The sequence below is a fragment of the Oncorhynchus kisutch genome, linkage group LG6 (assembly GCF_002021735.2).
Source record: "Oncorhynchus kisutch isolate 150728-3 linkage group LG6, Okis_V2, whole genome shotgun sequence".
NCBI lineage: Eukaryota > Metazoa > Chordata > Actinopteri > Salmoniformes > Salmonidae > Oncorhynchus > Oncorhynchus kisutch.
The window spans coordinates 78151562-78179477 of NC_034179.2; the positions used below are offsets into that span (position 1 = coordinate 78151562).

The window sequence follows — 27916 nt, forward strand, 5'->3', positions numbered from 1 at the left end:
ATAAGTGTTTCCAGTTTCAGAGATTTTTGTAGTTCGTTCCAGTCATTGGCAGCAGAGAACTGGAAGGAGAGGCGGCCAAAGAAAGAATTGGTTTTGGGGGTGACTAGAGAGATATACCTGCTGGAGCGTGTGCTACAGGTGGGAGATGCTATGGTGACCAGCGAGCTGAGATATTGGGGGACTTTACTTAGCAGGGTCTTGTAGATGACATGGAGCCAGTGGGCTTGGCGACGAGTATGAAGCGAGGGCCAGCCAACGAGAGCGTACAGGTCGCAATGGTGGGTAGCATATGGGGCTTTGGTGATAAAACGGATTGCACTGTGATAGACTGCATCCAATTTGTTGAGTAGGGTATTGGAGGCTATTTTGTAAATGACATCGCCAAAGTCGAGGATTGGTAGGATGGTCAGTTTTACAAGGGTATGTTTGGCAGCATGTGTGAAGGATGCTTTGTTGCGAAATAGGAAGCCAATTCTAGATTTAACTTTGGATTGGAGATGTTTGATATGGGTCTGGAAGGAGAGTTTACAGTCTAACCAGACACCTAAGTATTTGTAGTTGTCCACGTATTCTAAGTCAGAGCCGTCCAGAGTAGTGATGTTGGACAGGCGGGTAGGTGCAGGTAGCGATCGGTTGAAGAGCATGCATTTAGTTTTACTTGTATTTAAGAGCAATTGGAGGCCACGGAAGGAGAGTTGTATGGCATTGAAGCTTGCCTGGAGGGTTGTTAACACAGTGTCCAAAGAAGGGCCGGAAGTATACAGAATGGTGTCGTCTGCGTAGAGGTGGATCAGGGACTCACCAGCAGCAAGAGCGACCTCATTGATGTATACAGAGAAGAGAGTCGGTCCAAGAATTGAACCCTGTGGCACCCCCATAGAGACTGCCAGAGGTCCGGACAGCAGACCCTCCGATTTGACACACTGAACTCTATCAGAGAAGTAGTTGGTGAACCAGGCGAGGCAATCATTTGAGAAACCAAGGCTGTCGAGTCTGCCGATGAGGATGTGGTGATTGACAGAGTCGAAAGCCTTGGCCAGATCAATGAATACGGCTGCACAGTAATGTTTCTTATCGATGGCGGTTAAGATATCGTTTAGGACCTTGAGCGTGGCTGAGGTGCACCCATGACCAGCTCTGAAACCAGATTGCATAGCAGAGAAGGTATGGTGAGATTCAAAATGGTCGGTAATCTGTTTGTTGACTTGGCTTTCGAAGACCTTAGAAAGGCACGGTAGGATAGATATAGGTCTGTAGCAGTTTGGGTCAAGAGTGTCCCCCCCTTTGAAGAGGGGGATGACCGCAGCTGCTTTCCAATCTTTGGGAATCTCAGACGACACGAAAGAGAGGTTGAACAGGCTAGTAATAGGGGTGGCAACAATTTCGGCAGATAATTTTAGAAAGAAAGGGTCCAGATTGTCTAGCCCGGCTGATTTGTAGGGGTCCAGATTTTGCAGCTCTTTCAGAACATCATCTGAATGGATTTGGGAGAAGGAGAAATGGGGAAGGCTTGGGCGAGTTGCTGTTGGGGGTGCAGTGCTGTTGTCCGGGGTAGGAGTAGCCAGGTGGAAAGCATGGCCAGCCGTAGAAAAATGCTTATTGAAATTCTCAATTATGGTGGATTTATCAGTGGTGACAGTGTTTCCTATCTTCAGTGCAGTGGGCAGCTGGGAGGAGGTGTTCTTATTCTCCATGGACTTTACAGTGTCCCAGAACTTTTTTGAGTTAGTGTTGCAGGAAGCAAATTTCTGCTTGAAAAAGCTAGCCTTGGCTTTTCTAACTGCCTGTGTATAATGGTTTCTAGCTTCCCTGAACAGCTGCATATCACGGGGGCTGTTCGATGCTAATGCAGAACGCCATAGGATGTTTTTGTGTTGGTTAAGGGCAGTCAGGTCTGGGGAGAACCAAGGGCTATATCTGTTCCTGGTTCTAAATTTCTTGAATGGGGCATGTTTATTTAAGATGGTTAGGAAGGCATTTAAAAAAAATATCCAGACATCCTCTACTGACGGGATGAGATCAATATCCTTCCAGGATACCCCGGCCAGGTCGATTAGAAAGGCCTGCTCGCAGAAGTGTTTCAGGGAGCGTTTTACAGTGATGAGTGGAGGTTGTTTGACCGCTGACCCATTACGGATGCAGGCAATGAGGCAGTGATCGCTGAGATCTTGGTTGAAGACAGCAGAGGTGTATTTAGAGGGGAAGTTGTTTAGGATGATATCTATGAGGGTGCCCGTGTTTAAGGCTTTGGGGAGGTACCTGGTAGGTTCATTGATAATTTGTGTGAGATTGAGGGCATCAAGTTTAGATTGTAGGATGGCTGGGGTGTTAAGCATGTTCCAGTTTAGGTCGCCTAGCAGCACGAACTCTGAAGATAGATGGGGGGCAATCAGTTCACATATGGTGTCCAGAGCACAGCTGGGGGCAGAGGGTGGTCTATAGCAGGCGGCAACGGTGAGAGACTTGTTTTTAGAGAGGTGGATTTTTAAAAGTAGAAGTTCAAATTGTTTGGGTACAGACCTGGATAGTAGGACAGAACTCTGCAGGCTATCTTTGCAGTAGATTGCAACACCGCCCCCTTTGGCAGTTCTATCTTGTCTGAAAATTTTGTAGTTTTGATTGTTTACAACATTTATAATTAAAATGCAAAGGCGTATGTCTTTCTCAATCTACACGCCCGACACTGAAATGGGGCAGTTGAAAGGCTGTATCATTTGCAGTAGCTTTATGCACTTAAAGCTAGAATCCTTAATTGAAACAATAACAAAGCAGCCATTCCACTTCTGTTTTGCTAACAAAGCTGAGGGAAGGGCCTGGAGAAATGTAACCACTCTCAAATTCATAGACCGAGCTATGAATGGAAGGACTGACCATCCATGATATCAAAATTGGAGTATGAACCATGTTTTGAGGCTATACAGTGTTTGTTACCTTATACTTTTTTAAACAAACTTTTGGGTTCGACAGTTGAACTAAGCTCATGAGGCATTTACACATTATAAGTTAAAACATGGATGTAGCATCTAACGATTCTAGCTTTAACCGATGACCTCAACATATTCTATTATCACACAATACAAAATGTATACATTTTCCTTTTCATGTAATCTCTAATGTGTTGGCACATTAAAGTGATGGTAAAGTACAGACTCTGCTAATAAGATTCATAAAGTCAGTCATACCAGTATACTTGATCACACTGAAGGCTCAGGTATGTGTTTGGGTTGTGTTGTGTATGTTGTGTTCAGCAGCTTTATGGATGACCCATTCTCTTGGCTGATGTTGTCACGACTTCTGCCGAAGTCGTTGCCTATCCTTGTTCGGGCGGTGCTCGGCATTCGACGTCACCGGTCTTCTAGCCATCATTGATCCATTTTTCATTTTCCATTGGTTTTGTCTTGTCTTCCCACACACCTGTTTTCAATCCCATTCATTACCTGTTGTGTATTTAACCCTCTGTTTCCCCTCATGTCTTTGTCAGAGATTGTTTATTGTCAGTGTAGTGTTTTTTGTATAGGTGCGCGACGGGTCTTCGAACCCATATTTGTTATTATTCATTTTTCTATTTAGTGTTATGGAGCATGTTACTTGGACATATATTAAAAGACTCCATTTTACACTCCGTTTGACTCTCCTGCGCCTGACTTCCCTGCCACCTATACACATATCTTTGACAGATGTGATGTTTATGTTTTGAAGAATAAAAGCTATTGGTATCTTCAGTTCCCTCTTGCTTTGTGCTGCGCTCAGTAACCTGCAGGGTGTAATTACTGCTCCAGGAAAGATAACACAGCTGTATTGGGTTACTTGATTGCATTCTGCAGTGCCACTAACACTTAGGACGATACTGTACAACTCAAATATGATCCAATCTATTTTTTTAACTGCATCATAGCAGCCTTAATATTGATTGGAGCAGCAGTGCAGTTTAAATAACTCTGCAAATTGATTTCCAGAGCACCAGTAATAATTTTGCTTTCATTTAAATTTGGCTGAAGATTCCTTTTTGAAGAGTCTTTGTTCAAGTGAATAAGGGCTGAATCAATCGCTGGAATTGAAATGATAGGGAGCACTGCAATTTGATGTGGTGGAAAACTGAACGGGTTGTGCATAACATGTCAAGCTTGTTACCCACAGACAGGCTAGAAATGTTTTAACAATATGTATACTGTATATATTTTAAGCTTGCATTAAATTGCCCCTCCCTGCTGCACATAACAAGCTTCCCTTCCCTCTGTCACAATGGGATTTATGGATGATTTAAGATGACGTCGTTACCCCGGTTACTTTATTTGGCATTAATAGGCACTTACTAAATATGTGTTATTTAACGTCTTCAGATGTGAAACATGTTTTTTTATTAAGTTGAACATGTGCTCTTTATGACAGAATGTAAACATTTATACACTACTCAAGGCACCTAAGTTTCTGTCTTCACTAGTTTCCCGCTGATACACACAATTAGTTTAGTCCATTCCCTAGAGCAGGCCTTAGACACTCTGCTGTGTCTTATCTAAACATGGGGAAACATTCCAAGTCTGTTGTTTGTCAGAAGCACCACCTACAGGATGTAATCACTCTGAGCTACTGAGGCATGTGCTCCTTTAGTTAGGGGGTGTGTGGAGAGGGGTGGGGGGGCAGTGAATTCATGTGGAGAGGCTAAAGTCCTGCAAGCTTTTTCAACCTTTAATGATATATGCTTACTGTTGTTATCTGAACAATAGCAGAAATTGTAAATAAAAATGTTCTGTTCAACCATGTATATAAATGACATACAGTACATGTATAAAGTACAGATACTACTGGTTATGCTTCATATATTCCATGGCAGAAATCTGAGATCTTGAGGCACACAAAAAAATGATCAAAAATAAAAAAGTTTGGCTTGTCAGCACTGGATTGAAATGTGCAGTTCCGCCCCATTTATATAACATGCAAATTGCATCACTTAGCATGCCTGTCTGTGTTGGACATCAGATACATATTTGGATATCAGATAGTGAATTAGATCTTCAATTTCAGACAATTGGAACAGAACATGAATGGTTTTGAGCATAAAGGATGTGGGGACTGGAATTCAGGCCTTACTATACAGTATGTTCAAAAAACATTGTGTGTTTATGAAGTGTTTGTATGGTGTGTTTATGGAGTGTTTGAATGGTGTGTTTATGAAGTGTTTGAATGGTGTGTTTATGAAGTGTTTGAATGGTGTGTTTATGAAGTGTTTGAATGGTGTGTTTATGAAGTGTTTGAATGGTATGTTTATGAAGTGTTTGAATGGTGTGTTTATGAAGTGTTTGAATGGTGTGTTTATGGAGTGTTTGAATGGTGTGTTTATGAAGTGTTTGAATGGTGTGTTTATGGAGTGTTTGAATAGTGTGTTTATGAAGTGTTTGAATGGTGTGTTTATGAAGTGTTTGAATGGTGTGTTTCTGAAGTGTTTGTATGGTGTGTTTATGGAGTGTTTGAATGGTGTGTTTATGAAGTGTTTGAATGGTGTGTTTATGAAGTGTTTGAATGGTGTGTTTATGGAGTGTTTGAATGGTGTGTTTATGAAGTGTTTGAATGGTGTGTTTATGAAGTGTTTGAATGGTGTGTTTATGGAGTGTTTGAATGGTGTGTTTATGAAGTGTTTGAATGGTGTGTTTATGAAGTGTTTGTATGGATTGACAAAGGCTGAGTTTAGACCAGCTATACGTGTCTAAATCTAATCAGTAAACGTGTATTTACCTCACATGTTTAAACTGTGTGGTCCTCTCTGTTTATTTGTAATACAGACTCTCCTTGTTATCCCTAGTGGAATGGAATGTCAGGTGAAACATTCTACATTATGCTCTTGCTTTTATTACCCTTTTCAAAATAACGGACATTTCAAACCACAACGAGGATGTTTTTAATTAAAGCATTTGACTAGTCCGGGCCTATCAGTTAATAAGCACTCCAACCAGAAGTGATCTATATGCCTGGTGGACTATGCACATTCCTTCTGTTTTGTGAAGTGATTTAACTACTCAGCTCATAAGAGTCAAAAAGTTGCATTTTATTGTGTTTTGATTGAGGCAGTAATTAATGAGTGAAAATAACTACATAATATACACTGAGTACAAAACATTAGGAACACCTTCCTAATATTGAGAAAAATGGGATCTGGAGGCACACCAACAAAAAAAGGATAATGGAAAATGTTTGGCTTGGCAGCACTGGATTGAAATGTGCAGTTCCACCTCATGTACTGAATGTATAACATGCAAATTGCATCACTTACCAAGCCTGTCTGAGTTGGACATCAGATAGTTAATTAGATCTTCAATTTCACTATTATCAAACCACCCCAGCTATTATTACCTAGAATGCATCATGCATTATAAAACAGGTATCTCATAGACAGTGTTACCCAAAACAAAATGTAAGAATGTTTACTATGTTTAACATTGTTTCTGTTTGTGACTCATTGCAGGTTTTACTGAAATCCAATTAGCAATGATGATGAAAGATGAAATGTAATGGGGGTAGTTATACAATGTATCTATTGAACAATCAATGGAGAACAACCCAAAAATAGAAGACAAGTCCAGCGTAAACCACACATACTCAATTATTTTGTTGATACAGGATAGAGTGGGCTCTGCATATTGTCTGGCCTCTGACACTGTGTGAAGGAGTGTGTGAGTGAGTGAGTGAGTGAGTGAGTGAGTGAGTGAGTGAGTGAGTGAGTGAGTGAGTGAGTGAGTGAGTGAGTGAGTGAGTAAGTGAGTGAGTGAGAGTTGAAATAGGGTATAATAAAAGGCTATTACTCAACACTTTGTGACGCAGGGAGTAAGCTGAACATTGCTTGGTTTGGGATGGACATATTAATCTTTCCAGGCATTGTTCAGCCGACTGTAGCCCTAGTCCATGATAATGGAGCCTGAAGAGTTGGTTTGAAAGGATTCCAGGAACATGTTACATAGCCTATGTGCTTTTGTGTAGAAAGTCTTATTTCGCCATAAATGATCTACCCAATGTAACTGAATAATACCCACCTACAGCATGCAACGTCCATAAAGCAGGTAATAGCCACCTACAGCATGCAACGTCCATAAAGCAGGTAATAATACTCACCTACAGCATTCAACGTCCATAAAGCAGGTAATAATACCCACCTACAGCATTCAACGTCCATAAAGCAGGTAATAATACCCACCTACAGCATGCAACATCCATAAAGCAGTTAATAATACTCACCTACAGCATTCAACGTCCATAAAGCAGGTAATAATACCCACCTACAGCATGCAACGTCCATAAAGCAGGTAATAATACCCACCTACAGCATTCAACGTCCATAAAGCAGTTAATAATACCCACCTACAGCATTCAACGTCCATAAAGCAGGTAATAATACCCACCTACAGCATTCAACATCCATAAAGCAGGTAATAATACCCACCTACAGCATGCAACGTCCATAAAGCAGGTAATAATACCTACCTACAGCATGCAACATCCATAAAGCAGGTAATAATACCCACCTACAGCATGCAACGTCCATAAAGCAGGTAATAATGCCTACCTACAGCATGCAACATCCATAAAGCAGGTAATAATACCCACCTACAGCATGCAACGTCCATAAAGCAGGTAATAATACCTACCTACAGCATTCAACGTCCATAAAGCAGGTAATAATACCCACCTACAGCATGCAACGTCCATAAAGCAGGTAATAACCACCTACAGCATTCAACGCCCATAAAGCAGGTAATAATACCCACCTACAGCATGCAACGTCCATAAAGCAGGTAATAACCACCTACAGCATTCAACGCCCATAAAGCAGGTAATAATACCCACCTACAGCATGCAACGTCCATAAAGCAGGTAATAGCCACCTACAGCATTCAACGCCCATAAAGCAGGTAATAATACCCACCTACAGCATGCAACGTCCATAAAGCAGGTAATAGCCACCTACAGCATTCAACGTCCATAAAGCAGGTAATAATACCCACCTACAGCATTCAACGTCCATAAAGCAGGTAATAATACCCACCTACAGCATGCAACATCCATAAAGCAGTTAATAATACTCACCTACAGCATTCAACGTCCATAAAGCAGGTAATAATACCCACCTACAGCATGCAACGTCCATAAAGCAGGTAATAATACCCACCTACAGCATTCAACGTCCATAAAGCAGGTAATAATACCCACCTACAGCATTAAACGTCCATAAAGCAGGTAATAATACCCACCTACAGCATTCAACGTCCATAAAGCAGGTAATAATACCCACCTACAGCATTCAACGTCCATAAAGCAGGTAATAATACCCACCTACAGCATTCAACGTCCATAAAGCAGGTAATAATACCCACCTACAGCATTCAACGTCCATAAAGCAGGTAATAATACCCACCTACAGCATTCAACGTCCATAAAGCAGGTAATAATACCCACCTACAGCATTCAACGTCCATAAAGCAGGTAATAATACCCACCTACAGCATGCAACGTCCATAAAGCAGTTAATAATACCCACCTACAGCATTCAACGTCCATAAAGCAGGTAATAATACCCACCTACAGCATTCAACGTCCATAAAGCAGGTAATAATACCCACCTACAGCATGCAACATCCATAAAGCAGTTAATAATACCCACCTACAGCATTCAACGTCCATAAAGCAGGTAATAATACCCACCTACAGCATGCAACATCCATAAAGCAGTTAATAATACTCACCTACAGCATTCAACGTCCATAAAGCAGGTAATAATACCCACCTACAGCATTCAACGTCCATAAAGCAGTTAATAATACCCACCTACAGCATTCAACATCCATAAAGCAGGTAATAATACCCACCTACAGCATTCAACATCCATAAAGCAGGTAATAATACCCACCCTCAACATGCAATGTCCATAAATCAGGTAATACTTTTTTTGGACCAAGGCCTCATATCCTTTTTCTTCAAATCGCGATGACCATTATAATCTGCATGTTGTGAGGCAGTAATTAATGAATGACTCTACAACGCGTTGAAAGTGTACCGCAGGGATGCTGGCCCATGTTGACTCCAATGCTTCCCACAGTTGTGTCAAGTTGGCTCGATGTCCTTGGGTGTTGAACCATTCTTGATACACACAGGAAAATGTTGTGTGAAAAACACAGCAGGGTTGCAGTTCTTGACATACTCAAACCGGTGCACCTGGCAGTTAACCCACTGTTCCCCGGACACTGAAGACGTGGATGTCGATTAAGGCAGCCCCCCCGCACCTCTCTGACTCTGAGGGGTTGGGTTAAATGTGGAAGACACATTTCAGTTGAAGGCATTCCGTTGTACAGCTGACTAGGTATCCTCCTTTCCCTTTATATAGAGTGCTGAACTTATATGAGAAACCCCCAGTTGTTATCACTATTTCTGCAGCCTATACTAGGACAGCTCTTAATTCCAAAAGCACTTGTGTGCATTGCAGTAAGATATTGCTTTCATCTTAGTTTTCCTTTGGTAATGGCCATTTTGAGTTACTGAGTGAAATTAAATACTTGTTCATTATTAATACATTTGTACCCTTGTGCAGTGTTGTGGTTCCATAAATGAGAAGTGAACCAGGATCAATTTTAATACCACTACTGAGTTGGTAAAGCGGGGTCAAAAATTGGATTCCCTTCGTATTTTGATTTGTTTTTCCTCCATTTTACTCCTCACACATACACACAAGTGCACATTATTGTCAAATTAGTACTAAATATATTTGATTGAAAAACAATTCAGGTACTTTATTTCTGGACAATGTTGGAAGGGAATCCAATTTTCTTGGGAATGTAATAACAATAGTAATGTATGGGTGTCTGGGTTTGAGAGCGCCAGAGTTCAATATTGCATTTTTCTCCTTCTAAAGCAAGCCATTACTACCCTAGAAATGGTTCATTTCCAGCCCAGTTATAACTTTGCCCTTTTCCAAGATTACCAGCAGATAACCTGCCTCTCTTCTACAGCAGCCATCAGGTAAAATATTGCTTTGTTTGGACAGAGTGCTTTTTCCTCTTTTATGTGTGTTTCCCCTTCTCTGAGAATAAGAGCTCTTCACAAATACACAAAATGCACTCTAGCACAGACAGTTCTGCTGCTACTGTATTGCATTGGTTTTTCTTACGTCTCATGCTTTAGTTCTTTATTGTGACATCTAGAAATCCCTTTGGATCAATTGCAGTCATTCAACACTGTACATGTACATGCATCAAAACATTATTATTTCCCCAAAGATAACAACAGTGGTTTCCTTGGTGATCACAGACATTACATGGTAATAGACAGGCTGCACATATTCAATATTACAAAATGACTAAGGACAACATATTAGTTGATGTCAAAATCCCATTCAAAGATAGCACACAATAATACATCAATACGTCACAACTTTCTCAATGATCACAGTCATCACACAGGTTCCAGTGTAGACATAGATGACATTACGACAAGGTGTGATTTCCCTGCATCTCAGATCACTGACTGGACGGACTGATGACATAATCACAGAATATCACATATCTACACAGAAACCTGTTTTAACACGTTGAACTGCAGTGGAAATCTGTCAAATGTGATTATCATCAAAGAAAACCAAATACAAAATTGTTACCACTTGAAAGAGAACTGCAAAATAGTGTTATTGATAACTGTGGGCTGACATCCTTTTATAAAAGTTCACATTGTTACTAATAGCCTACAGTTCAATTGCCTACTGAATACTAGTACAACTTCCCTGTATTCACAGTTCCTTCATTAGAGCATGATAGGATAGGATTAATAGGATGAAGTTGAATGTCCCTGTAGGGAAAAGTGTCTTATAAACACAGTACTGCTGTGTACAAAATATATACTGTACACACTCAACATACTACATACATTGCACGTTAACCCTGTCATTTTGTTGCCCGCCTTACTTTGCTACCTGACAACTTTACGGTTTTTACTTTTTAATTACTGTATATATTTTTAGTTTTTCCCTCACTCAACTTTTTTTTCATTCAACTTTTTCACTCCGGACGCTTTATCTGCACATGGTTCGTCGGGACTTCCAACAGCCGAAGCTAAGTAGTAACATTAACTAATTTAATTAACTAATTAACTCTAATTGCAGTCGCTGTACTCATAATATACAGGAGAACGATCGCCTTACGGCGAGGATAGGTGTGCTGTAAACCAGCTTCAGATGCAATCGTTAGACAAGGGTAATTTCAGTGTAGGAAAGGATGAAACAGCGTATGTGCCACCAGTAAGTACAGATAGTAACGTTAGTATAAATCTCCTCGCTCGGTCACGGAGGTAAAGACAGTTTCAAGTTCGATATTCAACGGATATTCGCGCTTTCAAACCACTTGAGCCACAGACTCCAAATAAGTGTCATGATGTTGGAAAAATTGAGCACAACATTGCACAGGTCTTATTTTCACGATTGAGACTTTAATTTGCTTTCCAAAGCTAATGTGTAAATGTGAGCAGCGTCTTGTATTCCTAGTTGAATTAGTTAGGGAGCGTGAAAAGTACACACTTTTTTTTGTACATTCAAATTTCAATAGCTCCTTGGTCATGTGACATACTTACTTCAAACAAGGTTCAGAATATCCACTGACTACTCTTCTATATTGCACACCCTTTAATTTGTCAATTTTCATCTCACACGTTTTTACATGAATTTCTCAAAATTTAGAATTTCAATAGCTCTTTGGTTATGTGACCTGGTGACTTCAAACAAGGTTCAGAATGTCCACACAGTGGGCCTACACATTGCACACCCTTTAGTTTGTCCATTTTCATCTTACATGGTTTTACATGAATTTTTCAATATGTAGAATTTCAATAGCTCCTTGGTCATGTGACCTGGTGACTTCAAACAAGGTTCAGAATGTCCACTGACAACCCTTCTATATTGAACACCCTTTAGTTTGTACATTTTCTTCTCACATGGTGTTTAATTTTTCAAAATGTAGAATTTCAATAGCTCCTTTCTTTCACATGGACACTGAAAATATCTGCAAATGGCTGGAATGGATCAAGGACAGGAGAGGTGTTCAATATGCTCTTTTTAATCACAGTAATAGGCAGTGATTTGTCAGTCAGTGAGCTTGATAACGTGACAGAATCCTTTTTATAGCATCACTTTCATATACTGTACATTAAGACAAATCCTTCTACTTTGAGTATTAGAACACAGTTTACATAACCTGATAATGGTGTGCATTCACAACAATCCACCTGCAGACAACTTACAAAATGCAATATTGCATTTGAGGGTTCGTTTTACTGATGAAAATTGTTATTTGATGCATGGCCTACTATTTCTAACTGGGAAAATAAATTCCTTGATTTAGGTACATTTTTGTGAAGAGGTATGAGGGTTGTGATATGGGTCATTTAATAGTAAAAAAATCTAAGGCATCAATACATTTCTATATTGCTTCCCCAGTATCTGCATGAACCATCAGGCCAAGTGTTTTTGGTTGACCCTGCTGGACAGAAAGAGAAGGAGGAATCGGGAACATGCTGCATTCAAAATCAGGTCTTAGTTATTCCATTGTACTGGATCTAATACATATTAGCATTTGACATACATTCATAAGTGTAATACTTTTTTATGACATACTGTGAAAAACTCTATTGGCTGCTGGCTCTGTCACTTTCAGACATACGCAGAGCAGACTTCAACCACAGGGATTCTCTGTAAAGAGAGAGTAATCCAAAAGGCACAGACACACCCCTTGACTTTCAATTGGCACCGTTGACATGTATGTATTCTCTCCTGATTGGCTCTGTGGTGCACAGTCTGGCAGTCTGACTAAAGTGCCAGAGGTATGAGGAGAGACATCCTCCTTTGTATTTATGAGAACAAATATTTCCTAACACTTTGGATCCTATTATTGGACAGTTAGAAGACAAAATGAATCAATGCAACAAAAAATAAAAGACTAATTACTGTCCTTGAGTAATCTCAACCTTGTGGGTCTATGGGTGTTTGGGCCAATAAAGTGCCAACTCAATTCTACCACTGACTAGTCTCTCATTTCCCTATGAACAGGGACACAGGGCAATAATTTATAATCTAAACCAGCCCTTTTTTACTGGAGTACATTAACCCCTAATTGGGGCTCTTTTCTTGACAAATCGTAGCAGTTTACCAGATAACAAGTCAAGAAGAACAAAAAGTAGATTGTTGTAAGAGTGTATTACATCCTGTGCTGGCACCATTGTCATATCCATTCTGGATTCTGAGTGGTAAAATCATAGCTGAAAAATGCCTTTATATATACAATCTAAGCTAGATGCCTTCAATCTCACCCAAATTATCATGGAACCTACCAGGTACAACCCTGAATCCGTAAACTCGGGCACCCTCATAGATATCAACCTGTCCTCTAAATACACTTCTGCTGTCTTCAACCAGGATCTCAGCGATCACTGCCTCATTGCCTGCGTCAGTAATGGGTCCGCGGTCAAACGACCACCCCTCATCAGAGTCAAATGCTCCCTAAAACATCCTGGACATCACTACTCTGGACGGTTCTGACTTAGAATATGGCGACAACCTCAAATACCTAGGTGTCTGATGAGACTGTAAACTCTCCTTCCAGACTCATATTAAGCATCTCCAATCCAAAATTAAATCTAGAATCGGATTCCTATTTCGCAACAAGGCATCCTTCACTCATGCTGCCAAACATACCCTCGTAAAACTGACGATCCTTGACTTTGGCGATGTCATTTACAAAATAGCCTCCAACACTCTACTCAGCAAATTGGATGCAGTCTATCACAGTGCCATCCATTTCGTCAACAAAGCCCCATATACTACCCACCACTGCGACCTGTATGCTCTCGTTGGCTGGCCTTCGCTTCATATTCGTCGCCAACCCCACTGGCTCCAGGTCATCTATAAGTCCTTTCTAGGTAAAGCTCCGCCTTATCTCAGCTCACTGGTCACCATAGCAGCACCCACCCATAGCACGCGCTCCAGCAGGGGTATATTTCACTGGTCACCCCCAAAGCCAATTCCTCCTTTTTCCACCTTTCGTTCCAGTTCACTGCTGCCAATGACTGGAACGAATTGCAAAAATCACTGAAGTTGGAGACTCATGTCTCCCTCACTATCTTTAAGCATCAGCTGTCAGAGCAGCTTACAGATCATTGCACCTGTACGTAGCCCATCTGTAAATACCACATCCAACTACCTCATCACCATATTGTTATTTATTTTATTTATATATATTTTTTCCCCCTTTGTATCTCTACTTGCACATTCATCTTCTGCACATCTCACTCCAGTGTTTATTTGCGAAATTGTAATTATTTTGCCACTATGTCCTATTTATTGCCTCCCTAATCTAACTTAATTTGCACACACTGTATATAGACTTTTGTATTGTGTTATTGACTGTACATTTGTTTATTCCATGTGTAACTGTGTGTTGTTGTTTGTGTCACACTGCTTTGCTTTATCTTGGCCAGGTAACAGTTGTAAATGAGAACTTGTTCTCAACTGGCTTACCTGGTTGAATAAAGGTGAAATTAAAAAATACTGTATGTGGGAACGTCTTATGTCCGTCCTACATGTAGTGTTGGTACATGGAATATTCCTCAACTGCATATATGATAAATTGCTATTGCAAATAGAGGTATTATGTTCAACAGCTGACATTTTCAGATATTATTTTGACAGACACACTTTGGTGCTTACAATTCATTCTCTATTGTCACTGTGATATTTGTGATATGACTTTCTTTAAGCACGTACTGATGAAACTGTCACTTAATATTTTTTTCTTAAAGTCTACAAACACTCTACAGTCATCGCCAAACATTTTGAGAATGACACAAATGTTAATTTCCACAAAGTTTGCTGCTTCAGTGTCTTTAGATATTTTTGTCAGATGTTACTATGGAATACTGAAGTATAATTACAAGCATTTATTAAGTGTCAAAGGCTTTTATTGACAATTACATGAAGTTGATGTAAAGAGTCAATATTTGCAGTGTTGACCCTTCTTTTTCAAGACCTCTGCAATCCGCCCTGGCATGCTGTCAATTAATTTCTGGGCCACTGAAGGCAGCCCATTCTTGCATAATCAATGCTTGGAGTTTGTCAGAATTTGTGGGTTTTTGTTTGTCCACCAGCCTCTTGAGGATTGACCACAAATTCTCAATGGGATTAAGGTCTGGGGAGTTTCCTGGCCATGGACCCAAAATATTGATGTTTTGTTCTCCGAGCCACTTAGTTATCACTTTTGCCTTGTCAAGGTGCTCCATCATGCTGGAAAAGAGATTGTTCGTCACTAAACTGTTCCTGGATGGTTGGAAGAAGTTGCTCTCGGAGGATGTGTTGGTACCATTCTTTATTCATGGCTGTGTTATTCAGCAAAATTGTGAGTGAGCCCACTCCCTTGGCTGAGAAGCAACCCCACACATGAATGGTCTCAGGATGCTTTACTGTTGGCATGACACAGGACTGATGGTAGCACTCACCTTGTCTTCTCCGGACAAGCTTTTTTCCGGATGATCCAAACAATCGGAAAGGGGATTCATCAGAGAAAATGGCATTACCCCGGTCCTCAGCAGGCCAATCCCTGTACCTTTTGCAGAATATCAGTCTGTCCCTGATGTTTTTCCTGGAGAGAAGTGGCTTCTTTGCTGCCCTTTTGGAGGCCATCCTCCAAAAGTCTTCGCCTCACTGTGCGTGCAGATGCACTCACGCCTGCCTGCGGCAATTCCTGAGCAAAGTCTGTACTGGTGGTGCCCCGATCCCACAGCTGAATCAACTTTAGGAGACGGTCCTGGCGCTTGCTGGACTTTCTTGGGCGCCCTGAAGCCTTCTTCACAACAATTGAACCACTCTCCTTGAAGTTCTTGATGATCTGGTAAATGGTTGTTTTAGGTGCAATCTTACTGGCAGCAATATCCTTGCCTGTGAAACGCTTTTTGTGCAAAGCAATGATGATAGCACGTGTTTCCTTGCAAGTAACCATGATTGACAGAGGAAGAATACTGATTCCATCACCACCCTCCTTTTGAAGCTTCCAGTCTGTTATTCGAACTCAATCAGCATGACAGAGTGATCTCCAGCCTTGTCCTCGTCAACACTCACACCTGTGTTAACGAGAGAATCACTGACATGATGTCAGCTGGTCGTTTTGTGGCAGGGCTTAAATGCAGTGGAAATGTTTTTTGGGGATTCAGTTCATTTGCATGGCAAAGAGGGACTTTGCAATTAATTGCAATTCATCTGATCACTCTTCATATCATTCTGGGGTATATGCAAATTGCCATCATACAAACTGAGGCAGCAGACTTTGTGAAAATTAATATTTGTGTTGGCCACGACTGTACATTTATTCACTCTGTGATAGGGTTGGATCCTATATGCTACTTTTATTGTCCTGTAAATGGTTCAGTGCCTATAATTTAGGCTGTGTGTAGAATGGGGCATAAAGGAAATGACCTCTACTAATAAATTACTACTAGATTATAGTGATAAGGAAAACAGCATACAAATTTGGCTTGTGTATTCATTTGCCTATGACTAATCATAATTCCATTATTTTTACATAAAAAAGAGAATACTTCAAAATGAGAAGATCCTGCCATGGAAAAGACGACTGGGTGGACAGAAAGTGTAAAGGAGGGAAAATAACTCCCACCACGCAGCAGGACACCTTCAGCTGTGGGGTCTTTATAATGCAGGTTTGATAGTTATATTTTCAATAATTAATGGTTAGCTGTTATGTGACATTAGGTGTAGACGGCCAAGGAAGTTGCACATAACTTCCCCTACATCTCCTCCCAAATTGATATAGAATCTTCAAAAACACATGGAGCAACTGGGAAAAGAAATGGCTGAGGATATACTAAAAATGTCTGGTAATGACATTTAATTCAAAGTAAATGTAAATTCTTTATTTTTATGTAGTTGTGTGGGACAGCCATATGTTCAGTTCATGCCTATGATTTCAGAGTTCAACAAAGCCAACAACTGCTTCATGTGTGCCACTGATAATGAACCTGGATGTGGCCCAAAGACTGACTGGGTTAGTAACTTTATTTTTATGTTTATAATATTTTGACAACAGTGACGCCATGTAAGACAATTTCTGATATAACTCAATGGATGGCTAATTCGTCATACTGCATTGATATTATTTATGACGTGTTACACTTTGTTTTGTTTTGATTGAATGTTTGCATGCCAACTGAGGTTCCATGTGCTGTGCCTAGGAATGAAGACAAAAGAGTTCAACAGATTAAAGAACACAAACTAGAAGTGCAGTCTTTGTTGTTGAAAATGTATGCTATACCCCATCCACACTGAAGAGGCTCTGACATGTACATCAACCAGGGATAAAGAGAAAGTTAACATGGTGAAATGTTTCATACTTATTTGAAGTTAAGTGTCTGTTGACATGTTGGAAAAGGATTAAAGGTCTACAATATGTTTAATTTGTCAATATTATATTTTTATTCATTGATTTACTGGCCACCATTACTGTGGTTACATGTTCAGTATATGTATTGACCAGCAAACCCACTGCAGCCTACCTTACCAGCTCACTCTCCATCCCTGCTTTGGACAATTAATAGCATGACTCTCGAACTTTGCCCCTTTCCTTTATGGTTGATATTAACGACGAAAGGAGATATTATCTGTCTCTCTCCTGTTAAATACTGTGGAAAAATAAAAAACTGGGAAAATAAGTACTTAGAACTAGCAATTATTGTAGATACATTTTAAAGAAATGGGTAAACAACACTGGACTGAACTAATAATAATGTACAACAATATAGAAGATACTTGACTAGAGGTTATGCAATATGGGTGTATATCCACTGTAAGCTTCTTAGGTGTGTAATTGACATGACCAAGGAGCTATTGCAAATGTGAAACTATGAAAAATGTACGTGACACCGCATGATTTTACAGTACACAAACAAGAGTGTGCAATATAGAAGGGTAGTCAGCGGTCACATGAGCAAGGAGCTATTGAAATTCTACATTTTGAAAAATTCATGTAAAACCATGTGAGATAGAAAAATATAAAAAAATGGACAAACTAAAGGGTGTGTAATGTGTGTCTATGCCATTGGGTTAGCTACAACCAGTTTTGAAAGTGTTTGGAGTAATGGTTAAAGAGCTATTGAAATTTGAAAAATGTGATTTGTCACTATGTTGACTGTCCCTAACTGCTGTTGGTGGACGTAAGGAAAACTACAGGCGAATATCCGTCGAATATCCAACCTGAAACTGTCTTTACCTCGGGTTCCCAAAAGATAGAATTTGTAGATAATTGGCCCTCTTTCTGGAACTCACCCACAAACAGGACCAAGCCTGGCCTGTTGAGGAGTGACAGACTCCATCCTAGCTGGAGGAGTGCTCTCATCTTATATACCAACATAGACGGGGCTCTAACTCCTCTAGCTCCACAATTAAATAGGGTGCAGGCCAGGCAGCAAGCTGTTAGCCAGCCTGCCAGCATATTGGAGTCTGCCACTAGCACAGTCAGTGTAGTCAGCTCAGCTATCCCCATTGAGACCGTGTCTGTGCCTCGACCTAGGTTGGGCAAAACTAAACATGGCGGTGTTCGCCTTAGCAATCTCACTAGAATAAAGACCTCCATTCCTTCCATTATTGAAAGAGATCGTGATACCTCACATCAAAGGCAGTTATAGTCAATGAACTAATCACTGTTCATAATCTTGATGTGATTGGCCTGACTGAAACATGGCTTAAGCCTGATGAATTTACTGTGTGTTACGCACGCCTCTATGAAGAGGGAACGCAACACCCTGCAACAACTAAACTCTCCGTGAAGCGAAAAAGGTATGGACTGTAGGTGCGAGTAAGGATGACAACATGCAGAATGTGGTACCGTTTACAAGGACTTTATTCCTTTACACGGTAATATGGGGAAAAGGGGCTGGACGGAACCAAAGCAAAGAAAGTAAATCTCAAAGCCCCCTCTCCTATCTTACCTGCCTACCCACTACTTACCTAATTTAGCACCACCTGGTGCCCTAACCAAAATACAGGGGGTGGTCCGCCCAGGTCTTACCTAGTGTGCCTAGACAGTGAATATACTACGGGTATATGTATGCCCGCGGGCCTCTTGCCTAAACACTCCCAAGGTGCCTTCCCCTTTCCCCCTGGGAACAAATGAAACAGAATATAAAACAATTTCACAAACAAACTAATGAGGCCTCACCTCCTGGTTACACTAGTGACCATATCCCCTGTGAATGCCGAAAAGGCAGAAGTGTTGCTAACATTTACGATAGCAAATTTCAATTTCAGTATAGCTACTGTTTACAGGCCTCCTGGGCCATATACAGCGTTCCTCACTGAGTTCCCTGAATTCCTATCGGACCTTGTAGTCATAGCAGATAATATTCTAATGTTTGGTGATTTTAATATTCACATGGAAAACTCCACAGACCCACTCCAAAATACTTTTTGTCCAACATGTCTCTGGACCTACTCACTGTCACAGTCATACTCTGGACCTAGTTTTGTACCATGGAATAAATGTTGTGGATCTTAATGGACTATCGGACCACCATTTTATTACGTTTGCAATCGCAACAAATAATCTGCTCAAACCCCAAGCAAGGAGCATCAAAGGTTGTGCTATAAATTCTTAGACCACCCAAAGATTCCTTGATGCCCTTCCAGACTCCCTCTGCCTTCCCAAGATGTCAGAGGACAAAAATCAGTTAACCACCTAACTGAGGAACTCAATTTAACCTTGCACATCACTTAACCAAGAGCCATCACTGCTGCTCGATCATCCTATTTTTCCAACTTAATTGAGGAAAATAAGAACAATCTGAAATGTATTTTTGATACTGTCGCAAAGCTAACTAAGCATTCTCCAAGAGAGGATGGCTTTCACTTCAGCAGTAATAAATTCATTAACTTCTTTGAGGAAAGATCATGGTCATTAGAAAGCAAATTACGGACTCCTCTTTAAATCTGCGTATTTCTCCAAAGCTCAGTTGTCCTGAGTCTGCACAACTCTGCCAGGACCTAGGATTAAGAGGGACACTCAAGTGTTTTAGTACTATATCTCTTGACACAATGATGAAAATAATCATGGCCTCTAAACCTTCAAGCTACATACTGGACCCTATTCCAACTAAACTACTGAAAGAGCTGCTTCCTGTGCTTTGCCCTCCTATGTTGAACATAATAAATGGCTCTCTATCCACCGGATGTGTACCAAACTCACTAAAAGTGGCAGTAATAAAGCCTCTCTTGAAAAAGCCAAACCTTGACCCAGAAAATAAACTATCGGCCTATATCGAATCTTCCATTCCTCTCAAAATATTTTTAAAAAGATGCGCAGCAACTCACTGCCTTTCTGAAGACAAACAATGTATACGAAATGCTTCAGTATGGTTTTAGACCCCATCATAGCACTGAGACTGCACTTGTGAAGGTGGTAAATGACCTTTTGATGGCGTCAGACCGAGGCTCTGCATCTGTCCTCGTGCTCCTAGACCTTAGTGCTGCTTTTGATACCATTGATCACCACATTCTTTTGGAGAGATTGGAAACCTAAATTGGTCTACACGGACAAGTTCTGTACCTGATTTAGATACCTGGTATCTGTCGGAAAGATATCAGTTTGTCTCTGTGAATGGTTTGTCCTCTGACAAATCAACTGTAAATTTCGGTGTTCCTCAAGGTTCTGTTTTAGGACCACTATTGTGGTTGTACAGTCGTCTCAAGTAAAACTGTGAAGGACCTCGGCGTTACTCTGGACCCTGATCTCTCTTTTGACGAACATATCAAGACTGTTTCAAGGACAGCTTTTTTCCATCTACGTAACATTGCAAAAATCAGAAACTTTCTGTCCAAAAAGGATGCAGAAAAATGTATCCATGCTTTTGTTACTTTTAGGTTAGACTACTGCAATGCTCTACTTTCTGGCTACCCGGATAAAGCACTAAATAAACTTCAGTTAGTGCTAAATACAGCTGCTAGAATCCTGACTAGAACCAAAATATTTGATCATATTACTCCAATTCTAGCCTCCCTACACTGGCTTCCTGTTAAGGCAAGGGCTGATTTCAAGGTTTAACTGCTAACCTACAAAGCATTACATGGGCTTGCTCCTACCTATCTTTCCGATTTGGTCCTGCCGTACATACTTACACGTACGCTACGGTCACAAGACGCAGGCCTCCTAATTGTCCCTAGAATTTCTAAGCAAACAGCTGGAGGCAGGGCTTTCTCCTATAGAGCTCAATTTTTATGGAATGGTCTGCCTACCCATGTGAGAGATGCAGACTCGGTCTCAACCTTTAAGTCTTTACTGAAGACTCATCTATTCAGTGGGTCATATGATTGAGTGTAGTCTGGCCCAGGAGTGTGAAGGTGAACGGAAAGGCTCTGGAGCAACGAACCGCCCTTGCTGTCTCTGCCTGGCCGGTTCCCCTCTCTCCACTGGGATTCTCTGCCTCTAACCCTATTACAGGGGCTGAGTCACTGGCTTACTGGTGCTCTTCCATGTTGTCCCTAGGAGGGGTGCGTCACTTGAGTGGATTGAGTCACTGACGTGATCTTCCTGTCTGGGTTGGCGCCCCCCCTTGGGTTGTGCCGTGGCGGAGATCTTTGTGGGCTATACTCGGCCTTGTCTCAGGATGGTAAATTGGTGGTTGAAGATATCCCTCTAGTGGTGTGGGGGCTGTGCTTTGGCAAAGTGGGTGGGGTTATATCCTGCCTGTTTGGCACTGTCCGGGGGTATCATCGGATGGGGCCACAGTGTCTCCTGACCCCTCCTGTCTCAGCCTCCAGTATTTATGCTGCAGTATATGCTGTTATATCTGGAGTACTTCTCCTGTCTTATGCGGTGTCCTGTGTGAATGTAAGTATGCTCTCTCTAATTCTCTCTTTCTCTCTCTCGGAGGACCTGAGCCCTAGGACCATGCCTCAGCATTACCTGGCATGATGACTCCTTGCTGTCCCCAGTCCACCTGGCCGTGCTGCTGCTCCAGTTTCAACTGTTCTGCCTGCGGCTATGGAAAACTGACCTGCTCACAGGACGTGCTATCTGTCCCAGACCTGCTGTTTTCAACTCTCTAGAGACAGCAGGAGCGGTAGAGATACTCTTAATGATCGGCTATGAAAAGCCAACTGACATTTACTCCTGAGGTGCTGACTTGTTGCACCCTCGACAACTACTGTGATTATTATTCTTTGACCCTGCTGGTCATCTATGAACATTTGAACATCTTTGCCATGTTCTGTTATAATCTCCACCCGGCACAGCCAGAAGAGGACTGGCCACCCCTCATAGCCTGGTTCCTCTCTAGGTTTCTTCCTAGGTTTTGGCATTTCTAGGGAGTTTTTCCTAGCCATCGTGCTTCTACACCTGTATTGCTTGCTGTTTGGGGTTTTAGGCTGGGTTTCTGTACAGCACTTTAATATATCAGCTGATGTAAGAAGGTCTATATAAATACATTTGATTTTGATTTGATGATGACCAGAGACAAGGCGAAGGCCAGCACAAACTGGTAGAGGGTAAACCAGTAGGTGTCAGTGGCTGGATTGGGCAGCAGGAGGGGACAACCCACTGAGCTGTCACCTCGGGGCATAAGGTCAGCATACATCCACACGGGAGTGATGGAGACCCGGGAGAGCACCCACACCAGCCCCACCACAGCCCCCGCCACGCAGGGTGTGCGCACATGGTTGAAGCGGATGGGATGGACCGTGGCCAAGGAGTGGCCCAGAGTCATGACGGTGAGGATGTAGGTACTCACTATCTGGCTGTTGGAGTCCAGGGCGGTTATGACCGTGCACATGATGTCACCAAAGCACCAGGAACCGTTGCCCAGGAGCTGGTGGATGAGGAAGGACATGCCCAGGAGGAAGAGGAGGTCCACTAAAGACAAGCTGAAGATGAAGATGTCCGGCACTGTCTGCTGGGCTCGGAACTTGGTCTTCTTCACAATGGTGTAGATGACAATGCAGTTGCCAATAATCCCAAAGAAGCAGATTACACCAAAAATGCTGGGCATTAGGACGTTGTGGTAGGGCACATCATTTTAGGTAAGTTTGACAGGAAAAGTACATTCAGTCTCATGTTGCAGTGTCATTCAGACAGGTGTTCGCTTGCATACAGTAAGTCTTGATTTTTACTAACAGTATAATGTCACTCCTGGCTGCTACATCACAAATATCAAAGACTCCAAACTAATCCTCAGAGATGGGAGCTGTCAACTCATGTGGTGTTGATATTCATTGCTAATTATAACCTGGGTGGTTCAAGCCCTGAATGCGTTGTATATCAGATGGTATCCCAGGGGAATGACAGAACACTTATTTTTACTGTTCTAATTGCGTTGGTAACCAGTTTATATTAGCAATAAGGCACCTTGGGGGTTTGTAGTATTTGGCCATATACCACACCTCGGGCCTTGTTGTTTAATTAAACCACGCGTTCACATTTAATAATTTCACTCAAATGTAAAGTAAAAGTCATAGGACTAAATTCCGAGGATAACATTGAATTAATTAACATTGATTTTACATTATAACATTCATGCATGAAATCAGGAAAATCACAGGCTACCTGCTGGACTTTCGGATGAGTTGTATGATGGGAGAAATGTCTGAGATCAGTTGTCATTCAATATATTTTCGAAGTCCATTTCGAAGTTAGACTAAGCTCAACAAAAGAATGGGCTCTGAATGAAAAATGATGTGAAAACAGGCAAATAACGTTGGCCTAATTATTATCAGAGTAGACTATAGAAATGAATATTCTATCATCAGTAGGCTATACTATTATTGTTCTGCTTGGCTACTGTCAATAAAACCCACTTCATGCTCAAATAGATGCAGTCGAATAGTGAAATGTATTATTTCATAGTGGCAAGAATTGTTGTAATGACATCAAAATATATTCAGGAAAATCCTTGTCCTCATCACAGTCTCAAAAAGACAACACAATGCAAAATAATGATAATAATACTTCTCAGGTGAAACACTTGCAACTACTCAACATTCTTTACAACCCGATTGTAAACATCTTAGACCCAAAGAAAGGCACGGGCGCCCTTGTCTATGCTGTGCACTGTAATTATTGGTGATGAACCAGGCTCCAATTATTCTAGTACACCAATTAATCAATCAATCAAAGTAATTCAGTGGAGACGGGGTGAATTTGTACAAACTGACCTTTTCCTGCTCCTATTTCTGTAGCCTCTCCTCAAAATCCAATTGGTCTTCTTCTATCTTTACACCAGCAGTGTTGCTAATCAAAGCACTCCCTCACACAAGAATAGTTCTTGAAAGAGAGCCTATGAGGTTTACAGTGATGAAAAAAAACGTGCCACAATTTCCAAGATAGGGGGACATTGACAATACCTCCAAATGTAGCTATTTGTATTCCAATTATTCATTTTCCCATAACACCAGGGTAGTAGACACCATTTGCCACTAGGTGACGCACTTTCCTATGTTTTTCACCATCTAACTTGCTATGTAACAGAAATGTGTTTTAAATAGTACAACAACACTTTAATCTATATTACCTATTGCTGCATCAGGCACACCAAAGTTATGTGACAAACAGAGATACATATATTTGCGCTGTACTTGAATCAAGTAAAAAAGAGCAATGCAACCACAGAGCAGCTCGCTATCAGGTGAAAGTATCGCGATAGACGGTCCAGTGGCTCGCAGGCGAGACCTATGGTCCGGTCAGACACCCTGCTCACAGCGCGAGGCAGGAGCCGAAGCAGCAGCAGCAGCACCCCAAGTATCTGGAAGGAAGCGGAAATTAACGTCGCTGGCTAGTTCGGGTTTAAGCAAAAACAGATTGATTTTGTACATTTACCTCCACTAACAAAACTGCAAAGGGTGGATCATAAACAATAAGGACATTTGATCAAGCAAGAAGTTTACATTTCACAGCTAAACTGGCGGGTGAGTTTTTGTCTCGTTCTACTGAATACAAAGCAAAGGCTAGCCAGCCAGCTACAGTGTCGGTTAGCATACGAAAGTATTTTTTTATATATTTTTTATAGCTATAGTACTGTAGCTAGCTAATAGGCCTATCTGCTTGCCATGCAGAAAACTACGAATTGACATGCATAACTGCACACAAACATTTAACCTAAATATTAAACAAATAACTGTTGGCTAAATAGGTTGGTGTTTTTTAAATTTGTGTTCGTTGTTACAAGTAGCTAGCTAAATAGCCGGCTAGCTTTTTCGTTTTGGCTAGTTGCTAGCTAACGTTAGCTTCCACTTTCACATGTATAGCGTTTTAACTGGCTCCTAGCTCTAATTCAAAACAGCTGGAAACGGTGTTTCACAGTACAACCAACAGTTTATCTACTGTAACACTTTAGCGGAAATGTAGTAGAATTGGCTATGTCACTGGCCATAATGTGGGTACCTAACGTTAGTTAACTGACTTTCCTACAAGTGGAAGCTGTGTCACAGATAGAAACAAACTGATACCGAGAGTTGCCTGAAAGTCTCCCATAAACGTGAATTGTCAAATAATAACATAGAAAGATGTTGTTCACCAACTAACTAGCTAGTCACTTAATATAACGTACTTCGCATGATTGGTAAGTAAGCCTGGGTAACTAGTAGTGACCTACGTAGCAGAAAGTATCGAATTGATGCAGAAATGGTATATTCCAGTGCTGGTTTTGATTGTTGTGTGTGTATCAAGCAGGCTAAGAAATGTTTAGTAAACAACGAATCTGATTGGAGAGCTAGTAAACCTCGTATGAGGCATGTTGCACTACAACAAGTAGCTACAGACTTTAGTGCTCCCCCGTTCCTTGACCCAACAATGGCCTGTCAATTGTCAAATCTTGGCCAACCACTAGTGTGGATTTTATTCTGACATTGGTACTGTTAGTTTTGCATTGCCAGGTGCCCCATGTGGGCTGAGATTTCACTTAAGGACCAATGGAACGATCTAAAATGAATATACTCCGTCCACCTGGAGCACCAGCCATGCAAAACGATCTCCACCCATCTCATTGCTGTTTTTAAAAATGTTTTTATCAGCATCAAATGTATCAAGTGCACACCCGAATGATGTCAACTGTCTGCCTTCATCTCTTTTTAGAAGAACATCTGTCAATTTCAGTCCCATCATCATACAGTGGTTGACCGACACAACATCCATGCATAGACAGAAACGCTAGATATTAATTTGTGGCATGTTTCTCCTTTTTTGCAGATACCTTCTGTGAGCTTTATGTGAGGATCCAGCCCTAAAGGAACGGGTCATAGACGGGAGGAGCGACTCGGAGCAAGCAACCGATCACGGAATACTTGAACTGTGTTTTTATTTTGACACTGCTGGTCTCCACGCATCAACGACAGGGAATAAAACAGCATTCACCCTATCAGGTACCCTAAACCCACGGGTATCCAACAACCAGTAACATGGAGGCCATTGCCAAATACGATTTCAAAGCCACTGCTGATGACGAGTTAAGTTTTAAACGTGGGGAAGTTCTAAAGGTAGGATTTGTGCATTTTTTGTCTTCAAATGAAGTAATTGCAAGGCCTGGTAGCTGCTAGTTATCTGTTTTAAATGATTGTATAATTCACCTCGTCAAAGGTTGTTAATCTACAATTAATGGACAAATATATGTTTACTGGCACATCAAATTGCTGTTCTGTGAGCATATGCCCCTCAATTGTCAAGAAAAATTACATTTGAATTACACTAACATGTTTTTCTATTGCAAACCAGCTACAATAAAATGTTTGTCATGGAAAATATCAAAGACCTTATTGTCCCACGTCTAGTAAATAACAGCAACACAACAACTTATTTGTTATTAAGTAAATTGTCAGAGTTGTTGCCTTCTGCAATGTTCCTCTGCACTTTCTTTCCTCAGCCCTTCACACACAGTATAGTATCGGTATCTAAAGCGACACCTTATTCAATGAATAAGCCAACATCATAGTACGTTCAATACAAGGTTTGGGCCTAGTAGAGTGATGGGGCTCAACACAGGGAACACAAGGGATTTGCGGATGGGTTTATTTCACTGTGTTGAAATGCCAATCCTGCAACTTCTCTAATCTGACACAACCTGGGGCCAATGGATCACTTCAGACAGCCATCTTACTCAAAGCCTCACTATCAGGCTCCCTGAAAAGAGCTCAGTCCATTTTCAGAGCTTGATCATCATGGGACTACAAGATATTATAAATAAAATGTCTATGAAAGTGCTCTGGGATTTAAATGTAATCATCATAATCCCTTTGAATGTCAATGGGTTTTAGGTAAAGAGGGGGTAAATTTACTGCCTAAGCACACCAGCTATCATATGTTTTATCTGATTTCCATTTCAAATGATTGTGTGTGTGTAGCAAATGGGACTAAACCTCTGTCTTGCTAGCAACTACATGTTTGTAAGATTCTGTACACTTTAAATCCTTTGAACTATTTATGGCATTCTGTGGTGTTTTGTGTGGCTATTAGCAGTCCATACACCCCATCAGAATGCCCTATGCACTATTTGTGTATAAATGTCAGAGATATTTTCCCCTCTGGGACACTTGATGAACATAACACACCAGTGCAGACCGTCCCTCTTCGTACACCCAAAACGGTGTGTGTTGACAGGCAACAGGTACCCACCCGCCTCTCATGCAGTTGGAGAGGACACTGCTGTTGAAACAGTATCAGTAGTTGTCTCCCACTTATTTTTAAAACCCTGACACGCCTAGTATTTAGGTCCTGAATGGCAGGTAGCTTGGCCCCAGTGATGTACTGAGCTGTATGCACTACCCTCTGTAGATTTAGGACAGGTCCAACTCTGGGGTGACAAGGAGTAGGCTAGCCAGGGAGAGACTCGCGTCCTTCCTAGCCTCAGATGCCAGCGTGGT

At 41.2% G+C, this 27916-nt stretch overlaps 2 protein-coding genes across 2 annotated transcripts in view; one reads left to right on the top strand and one right to left on the bottom strand.

Moving 5' to 3' along the window:
* LOC109887836 (melanin-concentrating hormone receptor 1-like) overlaps positions 1–23085 on the bottom strand; it is a gene marked incomplete at its 5' end in the record, with an annotated part of 34155 nt that extends 11070 nt beyond the window's left edge. Inside the window, one exon of the mRNA XM_031825980.1 lies at positions 22498–23085. Coding sequence (XP_031681840.1) covers positions 22498–23085 — 588 coding nt within the window. The remainder of the gene's footprint in view (positions 1–22497) is intronic.
* Positions 23086–24714: 1629 nt separating this feature from the next.
* Positions 24715–27916, top strand: part of LOC109893524 (growth factor receptor-bound protein 2) — a 44728-nt gene continuing 41526 nt past the window's right edge. Inside the window, exons 1-2 of the mRNA XM_020486772.2 lie at positions 24715–24970; positions 26250–26536. Coding sequence (XP_020342361.1) covers positions 26459–26536 — 78 coding nt within the window. The 5' untranslated portion in view covers positions 24715–24970; positions 26250–26458. The remainder of the gene's footprint in view (positions 24971–26249; positions 26537–27916) is intronic.